The 23,364-nt window shown below is 54.2% G+C and overlaps 10 protein-coding genes across 10 annotated transcripts; 7 read left to right on the forward strand and 3 right to left on the reverse strand.

Moving 5' to 3' along the window:
- Positions 1 to 93: 93 nt before the first annotated feature.
- CMQ_2286 (beta-lactamase family protein) lies at positions 94 to 1,416 on the reverse strand (the record flags this gene model as incomplete). Its single annotated transcript, XM_014316244.1, has 1 exon — positions 94 to 1,416. The coding sequence occupies one exon, from the start codon at positions 1,414 to 1,416 to the stop codon at positions 94 to 96; it is 1,323 nt and encodes a 440-aa protein (XP_014171719.1).
- A 1,842-nt stretch (positions 1,417 to 3,258) lies between these two features.
- CMQ_2110 (uncharacterized protein) lies at positions 3,259 to 3,738 on the forward strand (the record flags this gene model as incomplete). The annotated part of the gene is made up of 1 exon (XM_014316068.1): positions 3,259 to 3,738. One exon carries the CDS (start codon positions 3,259 to 3,261, stop codon positions 3,736 to 3,738), a length of 480 nt encoding a protein of 159 aa, XP_014171543.1.
- Positions 3,739 to 6,651: 2,913 nt separating this feature from the next.
- On the forward strand, positions 6,652 to 9,045 carry CMQ_2340 (von willebrand factor type a domain containing protein; the record flags this gene model as incomplete). The annotated part of the gene is made up of 4 exons (XM_014316298.1): positions 6,652 to 6,654; positions 6,721 to 7,388; positions 7,456 to 7,618; positions 7,672 to 9,045. The coding sequence occupies 4 exons, from the start codon at positions 6,652 to 6,654 to the stop codon at positions 9,043 to 9,045; spliced, it is 2,208 nt and encodes a 735-aa protein (XP_014171773.1).
- Positions 9,046 to 9,662: 617 nt separating this feature from the next.
- CMQ_2410 (DNA/RNA helicase) lies at positions 9,663 to 13,223 on the forward strand (the record flags this gene model as incomplete). Its single annotated transcript, XM_014316368.1, has 1 exon — positions 9,663 to 13,223. One exon carries the CDS (start codon positions 9,663 to 9,665, stop codon positions 13,221 to 13,223), a length of 3,561 nt encoding a protein of 1,186 aa, XP_014171843.1.
- A 313-nt stretch (positions 13,224 to 13,536) lies between these two features.
- On the forward strand, positions 13,537 to 14,620 carry CMQ_2262 (aldo-keto reductase; the record flags this gene model as incomplete). The annotated part of the gene is made up of 2 exons (XM_014316220.1): positions 13,537 to 13,964; positions 14,035 to 14,620. The coding sequence occupies 2 exons, from the start codon at positions 13,537 to 13,539 to the stop codon at positions 14,618 to 14,620; spliced, it is 1,014 nt and encodes a 337-aa protein (XP_014171695.1).
- A 428-nt stretch (positions 14,621 to 15,048) lies between these two features.
- Positions 15,049 to 15,694, forward strand: CMQ_2398 (uncharacterized protein; the record flags this gene model as incomplete). The annotated part of the gene is made up of 4 exons (XM_014316356.1): positions 15,049 to 15,207; positions 15,268 to 15,467; positions 15,576 to 15,598; positions 15,669 to 15,694. The coding sequence occupies 4 exons, from the start codon at positions 15,049 to 15,051 to the stop codon at positions 15,692 to 15,694; spliced, it is 408 nt and encodes a 135-aa protein (XP_014171831.1).
- A 531-nt stretch (positions 15,695 to 16,225) lies between these two features.
- On the reverse strand, positions 16,226 to 17,851 carry CMQ_2202 (msf membrane transporter; the record flags this gene model as incomplete). Its single annotated transcript, XM_014316160.1, has 1 exon — positions 16,226 to 17,851. One exon carries the CDS (start codon positions 17,849 to 17,851, stop codon positions 16,226 to 16,228), a length of 1,626 nt encoding a protein of 541 aa, XP_014171635.1.
- Positions 17,852 to 18,376: 525 nt separating this feature from the next.
- Positions 18,377 to 19,354, forward strand: CMQ_2302 (NmrA-like protein; the record flags this gene model as incomplete). The annotated part of the gene is made up of 1 exon (XM_014316260.1): positions 18,377 to 19,354. One exon carries the CDS (start codon positions 18,377 to 18,379, stop codon positions 19,352 to 19,354), a length of 978 nt encoding a protein of 325 aa, XP_014171735.1.
- Positions 19,355 to 19,629: 275 nt separating this feature from the next.
- On the reverse strand, positions 19,630 to 20,561 carry CMQ_2281 (cytokine inducing-glycoprotein; the record flags this gene model as incomplete). The annotated part of the gene is made up of 3 exons (XM_014316239.1): positions 19,630 to 20,174; positions 20,251 to 20,322; positions 20,375 to 20,561. 3 exons carry the CDS (start codon positions 20,559 to 20,561, stop codon positions 19,630 to 19,632), a joined length of 804 nt encoding a protein of 267 aa, XP_014171714.1.
- Positions 20,562 to 22,174: 1,613 nt separating this feature from the next.
- CMQ_2217 (uncharacterized protein) lies at positions 22,175 to 23,233 on the forward strand (the record flags this gene model as incomplete). The annotated part of the gene is made up of 1 exon (XM_014316175.1): positions 22,175 to 23,233. The coding sequence occupies one exon, from the start codon at positions 22,175 to 22,177 to the stop codon at positions 23,231 to 23,233; it is 1,059 nt and encodes a 352-aa protein (XP_014171650.1).
- Positions 23,234 to 23,364: the final 131 nt, after the last annotated feature.

Here is a 23,364-nt window from a genome sequence, read left to right on the forward strand (position 1 = left end):
TTCAATCATTGCAATGGGAGTTCAAGGCGAATCACTAGTTTAGAGTGATTGTGCACTTATTTTGTTCTGCCCGCTATACTGAAATTATATTGCCTAATAGGCTGGAAGAGTCAGGTTCAACCCTAAGCTGTTGCCGACCCAGTAGCCCAGAGTCTCGCGAATGATGTTGTTGCTGCTCCAGTTGCGCGTAGGGTGGACGCGGTTAGCGAAGTGCAGATAGAACAGGTCGCGGCCACGGTCAATGACTACGCTCGTGCCGGTATAGCCAGTGTGAGAGGCAGTAAGTAGTGTGTATAGGGGGCCTGCGGTATAGAATTGGTCCAGCTCAAAGCCAGCACCGTGGTCACTATTAATGTCTTGGAAACGGGCATTGAGATTGGTGAAGATAAGATCGACCGCTTGCTGCGACAAGATCCGCTTGTAGCCGTACGTGCCATTGTTGAGGATCATTTGGCAAAACCTGGCAGTGTCTTTAACGGTGGAGAAGAGGCCGGCATGGCCGGAGACGCCTTCAAGGGCCCATGCATTTTCGTCGTGAACAGAGCCGCGAACAGGCTGTGGCCGGTCAGGTTCGCCTGATCCGAGGATTTCGATCTGAAACTCAGTAGGTGCCGTGCGCCTATAATGCGGGTTTTTGTGGCCCTCGACATTATTGCGGTTAAAGAAGGTAGACGCCATGCCCAATGGGGCTGTGATGCCCTCGGCCACAAGCTGATCCAGCTTCTTGCCGGTAATATTTTGGACAACGAGCATCATCGTCATGAAGTTCAGGTCGGAGTAGAGAAAAATGCTACCGGGTGCGTTCTCCAAGCTTTGGGTGATAATGGCGTCGATCCTCTCGTCGTATGCTGAGTAGGAGTCTGAATACAGTGACGGCGACGGGTCTGGAGCGAAGCCGCTGGTGTGAGTCAGAAGCATCTCGATCGTGATGTTGTCCTTTCCATTTACCCCGAAACCAGGGATAAAGGTAGTCACGTTATCAGTGAGGCGCATTTTACCAGCGTCCATCTGCTGAAGAGCGATAATTGTTGTAAACAGTTTCGTCAGACTTGCCATGTCGTAGATGGTGTCCACCGTTGCCTCCTCCTGTTCGTAAGACGGTAAAATGGTCCCGTTTCCGTCCGCGTACAAGCTCTTGTTGCCAAAGGCGAACTCGCTGACAATCTTTCCATGGCGGCCAACGAGAATAGCACCTCCAGGTTGGATTGGATGGACCTCATATTTCGAAAACTTGCTGTAATTGGCCGCGTGTGTGAACGCGGTGAGATTGCTGACCATCTTAGCCAAAGCCTGCGAGCTCATACCCACAGACTCTGGCGTTCCATAGCTCAGCTCATCTGATCTTACTCCATAGGCCGTAGCGCCAGGGGTTGAGAAGATGAGAGAGAACACAGTCTGAACCGTGCCGAGCTTCATGTTGGCGAGTTATAACTTTTTTTGTCGGTGAGCTAGTGGCTGAGCTATATGAAAGACGCAGTATCGAATTAAGGGGTACGGACCACTAATTAAGTATTTTCTCCATGCTTATCGTCAATGCTGACCGACGGCGAAAAGCGCCGGAAAGCGCTCCGTTGGGCCCACGATAACTTCTAATCTCCCCAGTCGGATAGTACCGAAGCAGGGAAGGGCTCTCTTCTCCGTCTGTGAAATGAACTGCTCCACTATGTAGTAGATAAAGATGGGGTATCGGGACTGGACACCCTACGACGTAGGCTATAAGGATCGAAGGTGGGATCCTCTGCAAACATCTTGCGTAAAGGTGTTATGACTCTAACTCTTTTGATACTCCGGCATCTATCTCTGAGAACTAGCTATAAGGCAGTCATAGTTATTTACATCCTTATTTCATTATCAGACATCTCGCAAGAGAAATCAGCAAAGTTCCCAGCTTGGGGATTCGATACAAACGGGGTTGATTAACAGTGTTCTCTCTCTGTATGCAAATTACATTCTAGCAGTTAGTTCACTCTGCAGATTAGCTGTTTTTATCCCCCTTGGTGATCACGAAGTAGGTGCCGCCAAGCTCTTACGACTATGGATGGACTCCCTAAAAACCGCTTATTACGTAGCCTTATCTTGTTGATAAGGAAGCTCGGAAAGTCCCGACTGTGACTTAGAAAAGGTCGCCTACTCTGTAACGCCATCTAAACCGGGGATTTTGCGCAATGGTGGGGGGAAGCACTAAGGCCGAACAGTGCAATCACTACAAAGTACGAGTACGAGTGCTCATATATGCTGACGACCCGAAGGCCATATTTCGATGTTGTCATATGTACCACTCATGTGAGAGTTAGATAGGCGCTCTCCGGGCCGAAATGGTGACATTAATCCCAAACCTGTTTCAAGAGGGTCTACTTCGTACATGGGATACCCCCGGCTGCCGAGTTCAAGATTGGCCTCTCTGGCCAACGCTGGCATTACTCAAACCCGGATGGAGGGGGCTCTGCTGATCGACCGAGGCAATGTCCTACATAAGAGTATGGTTATTTGGGATTTTAGAAAGTTTACTCTATCATGCTATCTCGAATCGGGCTGGAAGACAGCCCCTGGCCTGTGCATGACATGAGAGTACTATGTATAGCTGAGGCCACGTGGTGGAAGCAGCGTCATGGTCGCGTGGTTGTTCTCAAGGTGGAGCTGCTGACGTTGTAAGAGACCTGAGCGTGTACTCCACACGTTGTATTGTTCACAGCTACTCCGTAGGTGTCAAGCATTGGAATCCGCCACACTGTGGCCCTTCAGCCCCACTTGGCCTTACTGGCCTGTTATTGGTCAGAAGGCACAAAAGCGGGGCATGGCACTAGTATTAATAGGGCCCCCCAGAAGGGTCGCGATGTATCTATTTCTTAGTACACAACACTCTTTCGCCCACACTAGACCTTATTCAGCCTCCTGCTCCTCACAGTGCATCACGTTATATGACCGCCACGTATAGCCTCCTTTAACCTTCACATTAGGTCACCTAGTGGACGGCAATTGAGGCTCTTGCGAGCGGTTAGATACATGGCCTTGTCAGATTTGCTTAACGGGTCGTGGCGTCAGATTTTATGCCGTCCCATTTTCTGGGCTTGTGCCGCGTTTTCCCGAGCAAATGTCCACACCATTTAGCCAAGCCACCTTGCTGAAAGTGTTCTTTTGAGACTGCGAATTAGCACACCAACGCTGCAGAATCCTACTCCCTGGGTAGCCTTTATTTTTCTCCTGTCCACAAGTGAAACAATAAAGAGCAAAACTCGGCCTATTAGGCTATTCTCAAACATGACCTCACACCGGAGCCAGATCATATATGCACCCTCAGATCAGGCTCCCCGTGGGGTGAAGTCCGTCTTTCTCGCGGGCACAACGAGCAAGGTTGACGAGGCTGACTGGCGAGAGACTCTATCTGCCCTGTTTTCTGACCTGCCGGTCACAATCTACAACCCATACCGCGCTGACTGGGACAGCACGTGGCGCGAAGACATCAACTTCGTCCCCTTTAGAGAGCAGGTGGAATGGGAGCTCGCAATGCAAGAAAAAGCCGATATGGTGGTTATATACTTCCATCCCGCAACCCAAGCACCGATTAGTCTCCTTGAGCTCGGCCTGTGTGCACGGACACCAGGGAAAGCGATTGTGCTTTGTCCAGAAGGGTATTGGAAACGAGGGAACGTGCAGATTGTGTGCCAAAAGCTTGCCATTGAAATGGCGGAAACCATCGAGGGTCTTGAAGAAGCCATCAGAGAGCGACTGTGCGTCTAGTTTGTCAGTAGGCAACTATACGGCAGTTCAGAACACATTGTTGGCATTTGAGACTGCTGTAGTTTTTCAGATAAAATGCGGTAGCTACACGGGGCGTGATGGGTGTGAATACGTATTGACCTTAAAAGAAGAGTCTGCCAGACAGCCGCGAGAAATGGCGAATGCTATAAATCTAACAAGTTTTCATACATCATACCTCCCAATCCCAAAGTCCCTTGTATCTAACTAGTAAGATAACACTTCTATGCACTTTGCCTTTTTGTCACGCTATGCGAATAGCTTAGTGCCATCAAATTAGGCGAAGCTAGCCTCTGTCAAATTTGGACATGCACCAAACACATGTACGAAGTACAAAGACACATATGGTGACAGACCTCGCACCATAGCCACAGATGATTCAACATGTGATGACCGAACGTAAGATAGGCGGTCGAACCACGCGACCTCCACAAACTAGCTGTGTAACAAACAATAAGGAAGCTACGACGGTGCAAATGAATTCATTCAGTCGTACAAAGCAAAGGCACTTGATCTGGCGCTGGAATATAAAAAGGGATTAATTTGTCAATTTGTTGCAGGACGCATGATACTACATACGACTACCAAATAAGGGTATCAAGTTCGCCATAACGCTCGCTGCTATCTCCGATTCGGGTTTGTCTTCCAGTCCGAGGTGGAAGTAAATGCATAGTGCCTTTCAAAAATGTCGCCTCTCATGGGTAGAAGTAATGCCAACATGCGTAATTGATGCCGAAGAAGACCAAATGTCTGCAAAACCTGTACCGTCAGTGTCGCAGGGCCTGTATCGCGCCACTTGTGTCATCTAGAACACTAACGGCCAGAAAAAGGACTTTTGCCAGTTGCCTCAAGAGCCACCTCTGCTCTTCGAGGATTTCACAGCACCAAATATTGAACTGAGCTTTCTCCGGCTTCGGGTTCTGATGGTATGGCAGACAGAATTGTGCTTCGCTATCGTCTCACAAACACTTTTTGCACTGCGTGTGCGAGCAGTTGGTACATGTGGTACTGATGACGAAACAGCCACCACAGAGATGGCAGTGGACGGCATAGGCACCGATGGTGGCAGGAGGTCTGATGGTGGTGGTTTCGCTTGCCATTACGATAGTAGAATGATGTGAGACCAACAGGATGCAGGAGAAGATGTGAAGAGGTGCGGTATGTTTGGGATGAAGTGGAAGATGAGAGTTGTGTTGCTTGGCGGAATATCGTCTGCTTTACAATAATATGAGCAGTTGGTGACTGAGTGAATGAACAGGTGAGACAGGAGAGAGAGGGGGGAAGAGAAAGATGAATAAAGAGAAAGGAAGACGTCTCGTGGGGGTATAGTCTTATATAGGAAAGAGACAGCGTGTATAATGCCGGGCAGGTGGCAAGTGGCCGCCATGATTTTATCTTACCATTTCGGTTTACTGATTTTATGCGAGCCACTAGCACAGCTCCAGTAGGCAGTATGCGCCAACGGCAGGTGATGGATGGGTGGTCAGGATACAAGGAAGCACACAGCACAACGATCTGCCATACATTATTATTGTGCACAAGCAATCCCAATTGCTTTTCCCGCCCGGTACGAAGTGTGTCTCGCCATTTTGTTTGCGAGCTAACCCCCGCGACTACGATGTACTTGTAGCACCCGGCAAACCCCGGAAAGTCCGCGGCGCATTGTGGGTGGAAATTGGTGGTAACTGGCGAATCATACGGTCGATAGCAGGGCTCTGCGTGGGACATGGTGGATCTCCTAAGCAGATGTGCAGTCATCTACTTCGTACTCCGTATTTCTTTAAGGACGTGCTCCCCACACATTAGTGGGATGTAAACTGCGGCCTAATATTGTGAGATGCTATAGGACAAAAGGGGAAATGTTGAGATGTTCCGGGAGATGGAGCTGTGGGGGGTGTGATGGGGAGGCCGGACCGGACTGGAAGATCAGAGTGAGACATAATACGACGTACAAATTATCGGGCTGTTCAACTCCGCCAACAGCCAGTTTCAGCTGCATCGTACTAGCAGCCGACATGGAACCAGAGCTATCTTCCCCGCACCAGGACACCCTAGAAACCAATCATTTTTCGTGCACTGAGTTTAGCGCTCTGGACAGACTGCGCCAACGGGATAGATGACTTTGACGGCCAGGTATTGGTCATAGGAGGTGTGCTCTAGACGTCCCGTGTCTTGTGTGGTGTACATTGTATTCAGGGAAGAAACAAAGAAAGTGCCACGGGGTAGCGGAGGATCGACGGATAGAGAGTCACCCATCTGAAAGCGCCGTTAGAACAATATAGAAAAACGACGCTACAGTCGACGCGAGGAAGTCCGTATGTGGCTCTGTAGTCTGGCCAGGTGTGGCGAGCCAGCGCAGGTATTACTGATGGGCGGAGATCGTTGTATTCAAAAGAAAAAAAAAACAGCTTGTATTCCGTACCAGAGTACGAAGTATCTGAAGCTGAAGTAAGCCTGGGCTGAAAACTGCCCTGGGTGGTCTGTGCACCCACCGTGCAAGCTGCTTTGCCTAACTGGACAAGTATTCGTTCCATAGTCAAACGGGCGGAATTAGGGCGTTACGATTGGGCATAGGAAAAAGGCGATTTCGCTGCCAAGCCTAGGCGCATTTGGAACAAACCCCACGCTTTGGGTACAGTTGGAATGAGCGTCAGGTAGCTACGTCGTAGGTGGACTTGTGGAGCTACGCTAAAAGAGTGTACTCCGTACAGTCTACAGTCCGTCACTGCCACAGGGCATTCTGCAAGGCGCTTTTGGCGTCGATTCGAGCCCTGGGAAGCCCAACAGGAACGAGGTTCCTTCTTCAGCGTAGATGTTACGATAAAGTCTACACTCGCTTCAAAATGTATTTTGCGGTTTACTCCTGCAGCCAATCGCTGAACGGATTGTGCAATCATGGTGAGTTGAATCTCTTCAACAAGCCACACCGCGTGACATACTAACAAAAATACAACCGCAACACAGACTTACAAGTTACGCCCTCGTGATCAGCCTGGAAGGCCACAGACGCCATCTTCAGAAGATGAAAGGTCATCATCCACTGGATCTGATTTCGGTTCTTGGTCGGCGTTGAAGACTGTACTTCCCATTCGTCTAAGAGACAGCTCGTCGAGCGCTTCTCTGAATGTTTACCGCTTGCCGTCCGATGATGGCATTCTGATCAAGGTGAAACCACCTGCATATCCGGGTAACATACCCTCAATCTCTAGCCAGAGAGGGCTGGCAGGCCAGGGGCATGTCCCGTGCAGCATCGTCCTCGTCATCGATGTTTCTGGAAGCATGCAAGAAGATGCCCCGGTCCCTGCAACAAAAGGCGAGCCCATGGAGAGCAATGGCCTGACAGTACTCGACCTGGTGAAGCATGCGGCGCGCACAATTCTTGAGACGCTGAACGAGCACGACTGCCTCGGAATTGTGACTTTTTCAGAGGATGCCAATGTGCTATTAATGCTCACTCCGATGACACAAGTAAACAAAGCGAAAGCGCTTCAGGTAATTCTAGATTTAGAGCCTTTGACGGTTACGAATCTGTGGAAGGGCCTTACGGCCGGCATCGAGATCTTCTCGTCCAAAGCTCAGTTCAGCTCCGTACCCTCCATAATGCTGCTCACGGACGGTCTTCCAAATTTCATGTAAGTGACAGCGCTGGATTTTGGGGGATCTCATGAATGTCTCTCTGGAAATAACCGACATGCCCAGGCACCCACCACAGGGCTACATACCAAAGCTGCGGACCTTTGGAAAGCTCCCGGCTCCAATTCACACATTCGGCTTTGGTTACAACTTGCGCTCTGGCTTACTCAAATCCATATCTGAGCTCACCGGTGGCAACTACGCATTCATCTCCGATGCTGGAATGCTTGTGAGTCTTTCCATACTTGAGCAGTCTTTCTATGTGTTGCTGATTCGCTACAGGGAACCGTTTTCATTCATGCAGTTGCAAACATGCAATCCACTTTCGCTATGAACGCGACGCTGTGCGTTGAATTTCCTGCCTCGATGCATCTCGAGAAGGCCATGGGCACTGTGGTCGGCGGGACGCAGCCGGTCGACCCGGTGAACGGACAGCAGCTCACGATACCCCTGGGTAGCATCCAGTATGGGCAAACCCGCGATGTGTACCTGAGATGCACCCACAACGCGGAGTTGGAGTCTGGACTTGAACCGCGCACTGCCCCCATCGTGAGGGTTAAGCTGGACTACGACCAGATGGAGCCGAGCACTTACTTCCACGCTACAACTCAGTGTGCTATGAATTTTGAAGACTCGTCAACAGCTCACGGCGCAGATGCACTGTCTGCGGATGAAGTTGCGTTCCACATCGCTCGATCTGATTTGTGCGCCACCATTTCGAGCTTATTTCCACTGCTCGACGAGGAAGAGCATGTGGCTGTAAATCATGAAGACGGCTTGATCTCCATTGCCATTTCAGCCTGGGAGAAAGTCACGTCGGCAAACGTATCTATCGGAAGCACTGCTTATAAAGCTTTGATGAGAGACATCAGTGGCCAGGCATTGATGGCCATTCGAAACAAAGAAGATTACTCAATATGGGGACGGCATTATTTGCCCAGCTTGCAGTCTGCACACATGTCGCAGCAGTGCAACTCGTTCAAGGATGCAGGTCCGCTTCTGTACGGCGCTTCGAGCACTCTTTTCATCCAGTGCCGTGACAACCTGGATAAGGCATTTGACAGCTTGCCAGCACCGAAGCCGAGCGGCATTTCGGTGTCGAACGCACCCATCGGGATGAGCATGTACCGCAACCCGAATGGTGCCTGTTTCGCCAGCTTCTGTCGAGTGACTCTGACGGACGGGCGACATGTCCGGGTAAATCGTCTGAGACGCGGGATGCGAGTTCTGACGCCGCGAGGTCCGCGCACAGTTGCCGCTGTGCTGAAGACCCCAGTTGTCGGTGCGCCGATGATGTTTGTGGGCAGCCTGCTAGTCACTCCGTGGCATCCGATTTCACACAACAGCAAAGACTGGGTCTTTCCGTGCCAGGCCGACAACCCACGCAAGAGGCCACGGGTCCGCTATACAGGATCTATCTATTCGGTGCTGCTGCAGCCAGATGGGGATGTGGATTCGCACGCACTTCGCATCGAAGGCATCTGGGTCGTGACTCTTGGTCACGGGCTGACGGAAAATGCAAATGGTACCGCAGCAGATGTGCGGGTGCACAGCGTGTTTGGAAGCTACGCTGGCGTGTGCCAGGCTCTAGCCTCGCTGGATGTGCGTGAGGATGGCCTGGTGGTAAACAATCTCTCGTCGCGGGGCACTTTTTGATTGTGGCATGGGAGAACAAAGCCGACTACGTTAAGAAGTGGGTAGTTGTAGGGGGTACTCCGTATGTGAGCCAAAATATGGGTGCTAAAGGGAAGAATAAATTTGGTAATGCGCGTTCTGACGACTGCTGTCCCTTTCGATAACGGTGACCATGGTATTGTTATTGGTATGGTCTTAAGAGCAAGGCTATCGGTGCATACACAAATAGCCATCATTGAACGGGCTTTGATTAAATCTATCTGAAAGCCCCTTTCACGAATTGGAACACCTTTGTCTTTTTTCAAAGACCCTTTCTTAGTTTAAGAAACTGACCGCCACATTTCAAAGGGGGGTTGATTGGCCGGAAAGAGAGCCAAATGGCATTGTGCCAGCATGAAAGCGGAAACCGTTCCACGGTGTAATTTTGCCAATGAGAACAATGAATCTCGCTTGTCGACGAAGGCCAAAGAGTTCCAAGGAAAGGAAAGATGCTTTGCTACGAAGACCAAGCAAATAGTGACCTTCGGATCATGCAAAATTGATATAAAAGTAGACGACCATCAGTGGTCGTCGCAAGTCTCACATACACTCAGAAGTCCAGACAAACACAGACTAGCACAAAAACGCATACCACCAAAATGAACGACCATACTTTGGGAGGCAAAGAGCGAGAGGCGCCGTTGCTTCGCAAAACGGAACAAGTACGGACACTCCTGCATTACGATCATCGCCACGAAAAGACGACGAAATCAAAGCTTAAGACCGGCGGCACTTCATTTATCAGCCGGCACGGGCTGTGTTATCAGTGGGAACCTGGTACACACAAGAAACACGGCCACGGCCATGATGGTCATGAAATGGGCACACAGAGAGACGCACCAATCTCGAGGACCGAAAGGACAGATCGGACAGCCCGGACAACCCCGACTGACAGATCTGCACGTCCCGACAGAGATGCAAAGACCGAACAGACTGACAGGACCGGACAAACTGACAAAACGATAAGGACACATACGTCCCACAAACATGGAAAGACCACCGAAACAGCTACGGTTCCAGAGGCCGGCTCTGGCGGCAAGTCCAGCGGCTCCAACGGTGGCACCAGCAGCACATTGAGCTGGCCCTCTTGCGTGCCAACGTACGCTATTTCCGAGGGCCAGAAACTGACAGCAGACATGCAACGGGGCCGGCGGCAGCTGCAGCCACGATACATTGTAACGATGCAAGACACACACTACGAGTCTGGAGACGTTGGAGGAAACAGGAAGTTGCTGTTGCGCCATGGTCGGGTGGCTGACCTTTTGGACGGATGCGCCAACTACCTGGAGTACATACGGACACAGACTCGTGTTGGGCTGGCAAAGACGGGGCCTCCGCTGTCGCTATTCTCGCTCATCGAGAAGTGGCACGGCATCCCAGAAACACGACAGTGGCGGCTGTGGGGGGTATATTCGAGGCATACCGGAGAGCAGCCGTCGGTATCGTTGATTGACAGCCGGTCTGAGCTGCTTCGACTGCTGACAGACTTTTGTGTAGGCACTAGAACGCGCAGCCGATTTGATGGCCGGTGGGTGATGTACTTTGTGGTGGACGTGGCGTTAGAGCAACCACAGCTCTTCGGTGTGATCGAGGTCGAGGAGGATGTGGAGGAGGAGGTAACGAAGAAGCCGACGGCAGAGAAAAGAATGAAGGAGCCGAAGAGCCACAAATACGAGGGGCAGCAAAAGGCCGTTTCAGCACAGCCACGAAAGCCACCAGCCTGCGCCACAGAAAACGGAACCTGGAAGGAAGGCAGTGTGAAGGAAGGAGCTCGTCCCGAACAGGGAAAAACGGTAAGACCATCTCCAGCAAACAGATCCAAGGCAAAGGTAAGAGATTCTCCGACGGCCGATGAGCAGCCCCTGATCCCGCAAGACAAGCTCAACGATGACAGTGGACGGCGGCCGGGCACGGGCGCGCTGCTGCGCCAGGTGGACACGGGCAACGGTAGAGCTGACGACATCAATGATCTTGACGGGCTGTTGCCACAATCAAAGGCACCAACGGCCAACCAATGGGCCAAGTGCTGTCAACTGCTGCTGCTGGATCCAGAGAAACACCGGGACGTGGCAGCGCGGTCGATCCGCATCCCAGGGTCGGCGGTGTGGGCGACGCCGCAGCAGTACTGGACGGCGTTCCGCATGCTGACTTGGCGGGTACGACACGGACTGGACGGCGGGCTGCTGGCAGATGCTCCGGGCTGCGGCAAGACGCACACGGTGCTGGTGTTCTGCCTGTTGCGGGCGCTAGTGTTTCACAGCCGGGCGGCCGTGCAGCACAGCCGGGCAGCAAATGACGGGCGACACACGCGGGAGAGCAGCGGCAGAAATGGCGATTCCGGCAGCGGCTGTCTCTGCAACAATATCCACGGCATCCAGTGCTTCGCTGCTCCTGGCAGCATTACCCGGCGCATCTTCGAAGCTGGTGGCGGCGACAGCCTCGCCCGCGGGCCTGCACTCATCCAGGCTGGGCCGACGGTCATCGAGGACTGGAAGGCAGCGCTGTGTGCAGCTCGTCTCAGCGCCACCTACTACCACGCCGTTCTCTTCCATACATCAGCTTCCATGACGCCCCGCGAGCTGGCCCGACCCGATGGCCTCGTGGCCGAGATGGGCTGCACCGCGGCAACACGGACGAAGCAGCCCCAGGAGACCACAGAGACAGAAGAGGTGCCCGTCGACAACTGCACTTTTACCTTTGGTCTTGACGAGAGCAAGAACTATCGCCCACTTGAGCGGTACATCTTCCTGACGACGTACGAGGCTGGCCGATTCAGAGCTGCCTTTCAGATTCCCGTCTCTTCTGCCGCGACAGGTGCTCGCCACACAAAGTCGGCCGAGGGGGGCCTGACCGTCTACGGCTGTCCTGTTGGTCTCCACATCGTCGACGAATTCCACCGCATGCGTGACGTGCAGTCCAACGCGGTGCAGCTGGCGCTCGCTCATAAGCACATGCACGACAGCGCCAGCCGCGGCAGCAGCGGCAGCCAGTTTGCTTTTTGGGCTGTCACGGGAACTCCGCTGCCGGGAAGCCGTATGACTGACTTGACTGGCCTTATGGCTGTGCTGCAGCAACCGGCCTGGAACGGTCAGGATCACGCCCACCATGCTCTTCGCACCGAGGGGCTCGCTGAGCTGGAGGATACTCGACGGCGCTGCGCTTCTTTGTCGGCCACGTCGGACGATCGCGACCGCTTCCGCCAGCTGGCACTGGCCTGTTTCGACAGCGGTTTCGTCATCCGTCACTCGGGCGATATGCCGCATGTCCCGCCCGTGCGCGTGTCGTTTTCCACACCTGTCGCTCACCGCTACGGCGTGAAGGTGCTTGCAGAAAACGCCCGTCGCCGCCTCGCCCGCATCGATGGTCCTCTGACCATGCAGTCTGCCGCCGTGACGCTGGAGGGCTTCCGCGCCCTGGGATTGCTACAGGTGCTCTCGAGCTTCCCCGGCGCTGCACGGCTGTTGGTAGGAAAGGAGAACGGCCCCAACGACGTGGCGGCATCGCTGATGCAAGCCTGTGTGGACCCAGTCGAGGCAGCAAGGCTGATGCTACCGGCCGCCGGATCACCCGCCGACGTCGATGTGATGAGCGTGCCATTGGTGGCCGCCTGCTGGCAGGCAGCCACTAAGGACAGCCCGAAGCTCGACTTTGTCACGCGGCTGCTGCGGGTGATGGATCTGGATGAGGAACAGGCCAAGAGAGCCACAGGCCGGATCCTGAAGAAGAAGCTGCTTCTGATCACGCCCGGCCTCGTCGACGCCGTGCTATACTATGCAGCGCTGCGGCAACGGCGACCCGGCTGGCGTCCGGCACTGCTGCACAGCCACCTCTCGCCTGCTGCCAAGGCAGACGTGCTGGCAGGGCTGAAAAGGACAGATTCCGGCAGCTGCCGGCTGCTCATCGCGACGTTTGCCATTGCCGGCACCGGCCTCAACCTGCAGGCCGCCAACTACCAGGTGCTGACGGCACCATTGCGCCATCGAGCCGATGAGGAGCAGTGCTTCCGTCGCACCAACCGCGGCGGCCAGCAGCTGTCCGTGCATCACTACCTGCTGCTGAGCGAGGACAGCCCGTACGACCGTCTGATGGTAGCCGCCCAGTCCGGGAAGACACCAGCTGGTGACCCCTTTGATGTGCTCGCAGACGTGGGGCTGGCGTAGAGGAAGGTAGGTCTGCACAGACACGAGATAATACATTGCCCATTCTCATGATCATGATTAATAAACAATGCGATCACTTATCCTGTTTTTGGTGGTAGTGCGGGGACACATCGGTTCGTACTCCGTGCGGTTCGAAAAGCGTCGAAACCATGTGTAATTATTCAGTTTGCATGGTCTAGCAGCAGCCCACAAATACGTAGCTAACAGCTGCCGCTGAAGCCGCTTCTGTCGGACTTAAATTGGGCAGTATCCCGGATACTGTTTCTTGAGCTCTCGTCATTCTTCCACACGTTATTACACTACAATTTCCATCATGTCTCTGCCTACCCGCCAGCTTGGCCGTAACGGCCCCCAGGTCACAGCCATGGGCTTCGGGCTCATGGGCCTGAGCGCATTTTACGGGTCAATGGGCGACGAAGCCGAGCGGTTCGCCTTTCTTGACCACCTGTACGCCTCGGGCGAGCGCTTCTGGGATACTGCCGATATGTACGGCGACAGCGAGGACCTGCTGGGCCGGTGGTTCAAGAAGAACCCCGGTGCCCGCGAGACCATCTTCCTGGCAAGCAAGTTCGGCTTCACGCCGGACCGCACGATCCGCTCGGATCCGGCCTATGCCAAAGAGGCGTGTGCCCGCAGCCTGTCGCGACTTGGCATCGACCACATCGACCTGTATTACGTACACCGTGTAGACACGGTGACGCCGATTGAGGACACTGTGGAGGCGTTGGTGGATCTAAAGAAGTGAGTGAGCCTGTACTTGACGTCAGATTTGCTTGAACATGTCTGGATTCTGACGCAAGCTCTCCTCTAGACAAGGAAAGATCCGTTACATCGGCCTCTCTGAAGTGTCTCCTACCACGCTGCGCCGTGCCTGCGCCGTCCATCCGATTGCAGCGGTGCAGATGGAGTACAGTCCTTTTGAGCTGATTGTCGAGCAGCCCAAGGACACAGGACTGCTGGCGACGTGCCGCGAGCTTGGTGTCGCTCTTGTGGCCTACTCGCCGCTCGGCCGCGGCCTGCTGACAGGGCAATACCGCAGTCCAGCCGACTTTGGCAAGGACGACTTCCGGGTAATGATGCCGCGCTTCTCGCCCGAGAACTTCCCCAAGAACCTGGCACTGGTCGACACGCTGTCGTCGCTGGCCAGCAGTAAGGGCTGCACGACCAGCCAGCTGACCCTCGCCTGGCTGATGCACCAAGGCGACGACATCTTCCCAATCCCAGGCACCAAGAAGATCAAGTACTACGACGACAACCTGGGCGCGTTGTCGGTGAAGCTGACGGACGCCGAGGCTGCGGCCATCCGTACCGCCGTCGACTCTGCCGAGATCGTTGGCGAACGGTACCCGCCGCAGATGAGCGTGGCGCTGATGGCAGACACGCCTGAAAAGAAGTAGGAAGGTCTTGTTTGGGAGACATCAATTCCAAGTACGGAGTAGAGTCGAGCAATGAGAAGGTGGAAGAGAATAACGAATAAAAAAAGCAAAGGAAATGAAATCGAGTCATTGTCGTAAGACGCAGGTGCTCCTAAATAAAAAGCGCCTGGTGGCAGCTGACAGCATGTTTTGGTGATAAGAGAGGGGAGGCGACTGCAGACGAATCCTGCCGAGGCCCACTTTGAGCCCACAAAACCGAAGGAAACGACGCAACGGCGCCGAGACAACCAACGTTGGAGCCCAGCACGCAGCGCCAGCACGATTAGGAAGCCGAAAAAGGGCGGCGCAACGATAGACAAAATAAACGACCAGTACTTTTGCGGTGCCCGTCGCGACCGTCGCGATTCGCCCGAACTGTCCGAGCTGTCCGTTCTGCTTGCGATCACTCGATGCCGTTCTGGACGTCGTTCGAGCCGGCCACGCCGCCCCGATACCGCGGTGCCTGTCTCTGCGGCAGCATCTCGTACGTACTGACGCAACGGCCGCGGCGGGTAGTGCAGTGCCACTGCACGCACTGTCAGGCCGATGGAGGGGGCCCGTTCCAGATTGTGGGTTGTCGGTCGCCTGACGTGCGTCTTGTCTGTGCCTGGATCTTGCTGACCGTCCAGATGGCCGAATACCGCATCGACGAGGTTGTCGTCAAGGATCCGTGGAGCTACTGGAAGATCTACACGGTGCGCGAAGGCACGCTGAGCGGCCAGCCCAAGGAGAAGCACTTTTGCGGCAACTGCGGCTGCACGCTGTGGACGGTGGCCATGCGCGATCGCGGCGAGCTGCGCATGGTTCGCACGAGCCTTATTGAGAACGGGTGGGTGGCGGGAGAGAGACAGAAAGAGACAAAGACAGGAATGGACAGCAGCTGACCAAAGCCAGGCTGCAGCTGTTTCCGCCGACCGAAGTGCAATTTCGGCGCTAGGGACCGGCAGATGGGCGGAATGCGTACGTGAGAACGGTCGAAGATCCAAGCAGACACACATAGAACAAACATGGCTGCTCTGCCAGGCCTCAGGCGCTGACTCAGAGGGCGCCATCTAATGCTGACTAAGGAAGTTCACACAGTCACCAATACGGAGCAGTCAAGTGGGGGACCGAGGAAACGAGGCTCTGCTGGAACAGGGTTTGTATTTGATTGAGTAACGCAGTAGCTGAAATTAAACAAGGGCCGTCAACGGCAGGTACTACTTTTTAGCGATACATTCCGCACAGAGGATGTCATGGATTATGTCGATATAGGAGTCGGAAGACAAGACCTCATGCGGGCCGGTTGTGCAGAGCTCCCGGAGCACATTTTCGATGAGACTGTAGCACTCCGGGCAGACGTAGCGCTCCCAAACGCACATGTTGATAGCAGTGGGTGGTTGGTTTTAGTTTGATTTCAGTTTGGTGCACTAAGTGATTTCTCTCAAGAGTCACTTTAAGTAAGACAAGATTTTCTCTTTCTATATCCCGGGCTCTGGCAGCCTTTATACTTTTTTCTAGCCTCTAAGAAAGATGGCAGTGACAGGTAGAGCAGCCGGTCACTTGGAAGCTTTCCAGTGACCCTGGGTTGGCAGCCATGTAAGCCCGTCAGTCGACGAACTTGGACATGGCGCGCAAGCGGGCGCCGTAGCGCATAAGCAAAAAGGGAAGGGGCAGGGCGACACAGGAGATGCCGCCGAGGAGGCTGGCAGTAGGCCCGACGCCCATGTTGATGAACATGGGACGAGCGGCCAGAGGCAGGCAGCAGGCTAGCAGGGAGCGAAGGATGGTGTTGGCAGAGGTAGCGCTGGCAGCATAGCGGCCATAGCAGTCGATGAGGTAGTTGAGACACTGCTGGAAGATGATGTTGAAGCCGGCGGCGATGAAGCCGCCAGCAACAGTGGGAACGGGCCAGGGTACGCTAGGCTTGGCCGTCCAGGCGAACCAAAAGAGGCCAGCCGGGAGTAGACAGCCGCCAACGAAGATGGGCGGGAGGCGGGCCTCGGGAACGGCACGGCCGTTATTGCGATCGACAGCACGGAGGTAGAGCGGCTGGTTGGCCAGGTTGATGACGACGGCAGAGAGTGCGCCGACAAAGAGGCCGAGGTAGGGTAGATAGGCGACGACGGGGCCATAGCAGCGCTGCTCGCGAAAGACGATGGGGTAGACCTCGAGCACAAGGAAGATGAGGGCATAGACAAAGGAGGCGTAAGCGGCGACACACGAGACGATAGGCTCGGTGAAGAGCATGCGAAGAGGGCGGCTGAGATGCTTGGACACGACGTTGCGGAGTGTGACGGGCTTGAGGTCGTGGGGGTGCCAAAAGCGGCTGTCGCCGCCGTCAGCTGGCGGAAGGGCGCGCAGACGGGCAGCCCGACGGGCCAGCAGCACGGGCGCATACGTCTCGGGCAGCAGGACAAAGGCAGCGAGGGTGACGGAAAAAGCGACGATGGCCTCGAGATAGAGGGTCCAGCGCCAGCCGAGACGCGGATCGGCCACAACGGCGGCGCCGATGACGGGAGCCAGAAACGGGCCGCCGACGACGCAGAGCGAGTAGAAAGCCATAGCGACGCCACGCTGCCGCGGCGCAAAGAGGTCGCCCAGCGCGGCCGTGACGTTGCTGACGGGCGCGCTGCCAAAAACGCCGCCCAATAGCCGTGTTGCCAGAAGGGCTGCCGGCGTCCGACTGCGGGCTGACCCGATGCTGAAGAGCCCGAGCACCATCAGCGCCGGCAGCATCGACCAGCGTCGCCCGTACGCCTCGCTGACCGGTGCCCAGACCATCGGCCCGACCGCAAAGCCCAGCAGGAAGAGCGACATCAGCAGGACCGTCACCTCCCGGCTGATGGCCATCTCGGCCGCGATGGCTGCCTGCGCCGGCGCCACGATCGAGCTCCCCAGCGATCCCGCAAAGGCCAGCCCGCCGAGAAGAAGCGTCAGGCCGGCCTTGGTCGCCGGGCTGCGGTTGTGCGGATCCTCGACGTCGCCCGCCGCAAATCGCACCTCAAACGCTGGGTCCATGTCGGCACGTGACCGCCTTCGGCTCAATTCCCCTGCCCCAACCGTCATCTCGGCCACGTCTTCGGCTGCGCCGGCTGCCTCCTTCCCGCCATCGGCCTCTATGTCTGTGCTGTCGTTGCTGTGGACGACGTCGTCCGTCGTGACAACCTTGTCCTTTTCTGCGGCGTCCTGCATGGTGCCGACTCTGACTGTCGATCCCGGGGAAAGAGACATGTCTTGGCAGGCACGGCCTTTTATCCGGTTTGCAGCGTCCCGCAAATCCAACCAGACCCACTTCCTGTCACCGCTGCTCGGAACCGATACGCTTAAGACATTGATCTAACGGAAATACGGAGACCACTGACTTTGTCCAATTCGCTTTGTCATCTGGCACGTGCTCTGACGGCAACCCCCGTCCAGGATCCACAAAGCCGTCCGCATGTGGGATGTGGAGTGAAGATCATGTAAGCACGCGAGCCTCCCACATGTGGTAGTGCTTACTCGTGCTTCACAACCTGCACAAACCATCACGATTCGCTCATAAATACGCCATAAAACACGATGCCGCCGTGAAAACGGCAAGTTTGTCAGCGGCTGTGTTGACTGCTAGTCATGGCTGTCTGCTTGCAAAGGCATGGTGTGCCCGTGAAGTATAAAAGACAGCCTCGACTCCCGACATGAAGAAGTACTGTCTCTAAAAGAGGAGCACTTTCCACATCGCACATAGATAAGCCGTCGCGACCGACTTTCAATCTCGAAATGTCCAAGATTTTCGCTGTCTTTGGTGCCACCGGTCAACAGGGTGGCTCCGTCATCGACCACGTTCTCGGCAACCCCCTGCTTGCAGCTATCTATAAGGTGCGCGCCATTACCCGCGATATTACCACGGTCAAGGCTGCTCAGCTGCGCGACCAAAACGTTGAGGTCGTTCACGGCGATGCCGATGACCGCGGCTCGCTCAATGCTGCGCTGGCCGGCGTCCACAGCGTCTTTGCCATGACCATGCCGGCCCACCGCCCGTCCACTGTCGAGCAAGCCGTCGAGGCCGAGTTGTGCGCCGCCCGGAACATCGCCGACGCCGCTCAGACTCAGGGCGTCGCTTTTTTCATCTTCAGCTCGCTCCTGTCGCCGACAGCCCTCTCACACGGCAGATACACCCGCTTCCTCCCCGCCGAGGCCAAGGCTCGCGCCGAGCAGTACATTCGCGGCCTAGCCTTTCCCGAGGGCATCGCCATCTTCATGCCCGCCTACTTCATGCAGAACTTTGTCGCTGCCCCGTTCATGCCCCTGTTGCCGGAGCCTGGCGCCTCTGCTTCGACTACCGCCCGCTGGACCCTCACCAGCCACCTCCCTCCCTCGGCTCGCCTCGCCCTCATCGACGTCGCCACTGACTCTGGCCGATTTGTCGGTACCATCCTCGCCAACCCCAATCGCTACCGTGGGAAGACCGTCTGTGCTGCCGCCGGTCAGTTCACCATACCTCAAGTTGCTGCTGCCATGGCTGCCGCCACTGGTAAAGACATCGGCTACCGCCAGATTCCCCTCGACGAGTACCGCGCTGCCATCCCGCCATTTGTCGCTGAGTTCCTCCCCGATGGTCTCAGTGCCTGGACCGAGTTTGGCTACTACGGCACTGACTCCGACCGTTTGATTACCGAGGCCCTTGAGGACCTCCACGGCAGTCTCGTCACCACGCCCGCTGATTTCTTCGCTGCTCATCCGCCAAAGCTGGAGTAGACTGACTGATCTGTGCAATCAAACTGTGTCCCAGGGGTTTTTTTCTTTTTTAGGAATTTAGCCACATCCGTTTATATAATATCATGAGCACGTGCTGTATTCGTTGCCATATGTTCTTTAGCCTTGCAGAGCAAAGTAGGTAAGGTGAAAAGGCATGATGCATTTCCAACTACATAACCTTTACAATATTCGTCATTTCGTTACTGGTACTCTGTATTATATCTCTCTCCACACCATTTCAGTTCCTCTTGTCTGCGTACCGGATTTCATTCCCTTTACTTTGTGCTGCTCGTCGTTGATTCTGGTGTCTTGTTTCCCATTTCGCCCAGTGCCATATTGTTCATATGGTAGCGCATCAGCAATTGTCGCTGATGCGTGGCGCCCAGACGGTAGAGAAGGAAGCCAGCGACGACCAAGATTGCAGCACCGCACACGGAGCCGACAACGGCACCGGCGATGGCACCGTTGGAGATGCCCTTCTTCGACTTCTTGGAGCTGCTTGTGGAAATGCTCTCGGTCCCGCTGGAGGAAGTGGCCGTGGTGGTCGCGGCAGTGTTGCTGTCGGTAGTAGCATTGAAGCAGTAGCTGTTCTGTGTAAAGTCCGCATCTAGAATGTACTTGATGTCGGCACAGGCGTAAAATGTCTGATTGACTGTAGAGTCGTCCCAGACGGACTCGTAGATAACCTGCAGTGTAGCTACATCGCCGACAGAGATGTTGCTCGGTGGGTTGGGAAGAATGATGCACGTATGTCCCTCGTACAGATCCTTTATCCTCTTTGACGAGACAAGGACTTCAAAGTCACTGTTCGTGAGAGGGTCTTCGACATAAACGTAAAATCAGCATGACCAGCCGCATAGAGGAACAAGGGGTAGGTTTAAACTAGGAGGGCGTACTGTCACTATAAGATATAGATATCTGGACATCATAGGCCTCCTCCTGGTCTACTAGGCCGACGAAACCGCCCGCTAATGCTTTGTATTAGCATAGCACGTCCAAAAAATCAACATATACACATACTTATCGGGAAGTCAGTCCGGTTGCCAGCCTGTGCGACGGAGCCACAAGGTGCGGTGTTGTCAAGGGATGCCGAATAGGCACGGTCTGATGGAAATAAAAATGCTGCCGGGCCCATGTCAGAGTCGATATCCTCGGCCAGGACTCCAACAATGACGCCGGAAACTAGGAAGAGCGCGTGTGACAGCATGAATGGAACGACACCTATGGCAATAAAGAAAGTGAGGAAATTCAATTGTGAAAAGCTTTGCAGAGAGGATCGGCAGACATATGCAGTACTTTATTCTTTCTGTGGAGAGTTGCCTCAGGCCCTTTTCTTTATACCTTGTTCTCAGACGTGCCCCTCCTCCCCCTCCAGATAAAAGCATTCTGGAATTCGCTGGCCGTGACCGGAGGAGGCCTTTGCATATCAGCTAGAGGAGGAATGGTGCTTATGGTCCTTCCCTGAGAGTTTATCACCTCATAGTAGATGATATTCTATTCAAACGTCCATCAACTACGAGACGACGCTCACGAATAGTTACAGTCCATATCTTCTTGTTTAGCTCTGCACCTCTTACCCCGCTGACGACTTGGTCTATGTTTCTCGTCCTCGTTCTTTATTTTCCCATCTATCAGCAGCGTAGCTTGTCCGCCATGCTAATCGTGGCAGCTTCCAATACCGCATTATCATCATCTGTAGAACCGGACGGGTGCTCTCGTGTTCTGTGCTTTCACTGACCAGACCACAAGCATTACTTTGAGATTCGACACAAGCCTAAAATCGCGCCATATGCGTTTGACAAAGCTGCTGCCTCCGATTACCGGCGAATCAGCCTAGGCAGCGTGGCACCGTCCTCGAAAGAAAAAAATGTGGAGATTTTCCAAATATGAAGGAATAGTCTCATGAGGGTGGACAGACATTTGGCGACGAGAGGTCTCGCGTAAGAGACCGGCCTCCGTCAAAATAATAAATCCATTGTTATCTGATCGTCTGATATCTTATCTGACTTCTAGAGAGGCAGGCAGCCCAAGTCTTCGAAGATGACCTAGGCACACTGAGCGCCTGAGTGATAGTGCTTTCAGAGAAATGTGTGTGGGGGTCAACTGCGAAAGAAAGAAAAGAGAAGGCCAGAAAAGCGGTTCAGACATAGTACTGTTGGAGACTAGCACGTGAAACAAGAAGTTGTTCTTTGTACGCTAAATCCGGCCAGCCATACATTTAAGGAGGCACATATAATTGGATGATAAGAAAAGACGACTGTTGGCAGGGATATCTTTGATTACGAGGCAGACGTGACCATCGTTTTATAGGCGTCTCTTTGTTCAGAATTCATCCTCATATTTCGTTCCAACCACTAAACACTGGACAGATATTGTGAGCATCTAGCCAAGAATATTCTGGCCAAACAAAGCCAAGTCCAGACGCCAGGACCAGTCTGTGCCGCGTCTTTTTGAAGCAGTTTTTCCGTCTTGGAGTTTGCATCCCGCATCTGGATATACCTCCAACGACATCACAACAGAAGTCAAGCGCAGAGCAGAATCCAGATGGGCCGAAAAGACTTAATCCTTCTCGTTTTTTCCAGTTGCGGCCATTGATCTTTGTCAATGTCCAGTCTTGGCTGCTCGTTATCAAGGAGGTCAGATCATGTAACTGTTGTGCTGTTTAGACCGGCCAGGCTGCCCAAGATAGCAGCAATAGTCCAATCTGCCTACATATGGAGTGGTGGCCGGCCTCTCCAGACAAAATCTCAGTGCTCCTCCTCATCATCATCGCCATTTTAAAGACAACAACAACAGCCACGATCTCATCGTCCGCCCAACATGTCGAACCACAACGAGTTGAACAACAACACGGCCAAGAGGCAGAAATTTGAAAAGTTCATAAGGACAGGATGGAGTATTTCCAAACCAGAGATTCAATACATCCACGTGCACGAATGCATTGTACACATCTTGGGCGACTTTGAAGCCCACCATATAAATGAAAAGGTCTGGGCTGAGACCGACAACGGCCTGATCGCCAAGTATCAATGGGACTCCCACTGCTCCAAGACCCAGACAGCTCATGATAGGTTTTTAATCGCGACCTACTTTGGCGGGCTCGCGTCGATGAACAATCTGGGTGACCGCATAATGAAGGAAAGGATCCTAGACGCGGACAACTTCGAGTCCATTGAACAACTTCCCACCGTGCCCTTCATCGCCTTCACGCCCGTCGATTGGAGGCACAGCAAGGGCAACTGGATACGGCCTGTTGTCGCTTGGGAGGACGAGCCGGCGGTCGACGCGGTAGGACTAGACAACATCGCGATCGAGCTTGGCCCCGACTGTCCTTCCGCCTTCTATGACCCGCAGATGTGGTACCGCCTCAAGCGAATCCGTGACCAGCTTGAGTCCTGCAGCTTCTGGGACCACATCGACTACTCCGACAGAATGCTTCACACGAATCTTCGCTACAACGGCCTCGCCATCCGCATGCTCTGGTACCTGATCGCTCACCTCTTTGATCTCCAGGACAGTGAAAATTTTACCGAAGACATGATCATGGACATGGCTGAGGAAGTTGCCAACGGTCTGCAGGATGATCTCAATTACGCCATCGACGACACCCGCGGCCCTAGCTTCAAGGTCCCTACCGACAACGGTGAGCTTATCAAGCATATCGACCGCATCCGCAAAGCTGTCCTCGAACAGCAAGACGTATACCGCTGGCGGCGCAACGGCCTCGGCACACTTGCCACCGCTTTCGCCCTGAGTATCAATCGTCCAGGCCCCCCTGTTATCGACGTGCCAAGAGAGGAGCCTCACAGCGCTGGTTTTGGACAGCCTGGTGCCAGCCACAGCGTCAAAGAAGTGGCCGGGGACTACATGGTCGAATAGACTGCACCACACAGTCATGTTCCTTTCGCACAACACAAGACCTAGCTCGTTCGAAAACAGTTTGCCTTCTCGAGAGAGGCTTAACACAAGTGTCAAGTATCAGCATACACTTCAAAGGTCTCCTAACTTAT

The sequence above is a fragment of the Grosmannia clavigera genome, assembly GCF_000143105.1.
Source record: "Grosmannia clavigera kw1407 unplaced genomic scaffold GCSC_156, whole genome shotgun sequence".
NCBI lineage: Eukaryota > Fungi > Ascomycota > Sordariomycetes > Ophiostomatales > Ophiostomataceae > Leptographium > Leptographium clavigerum.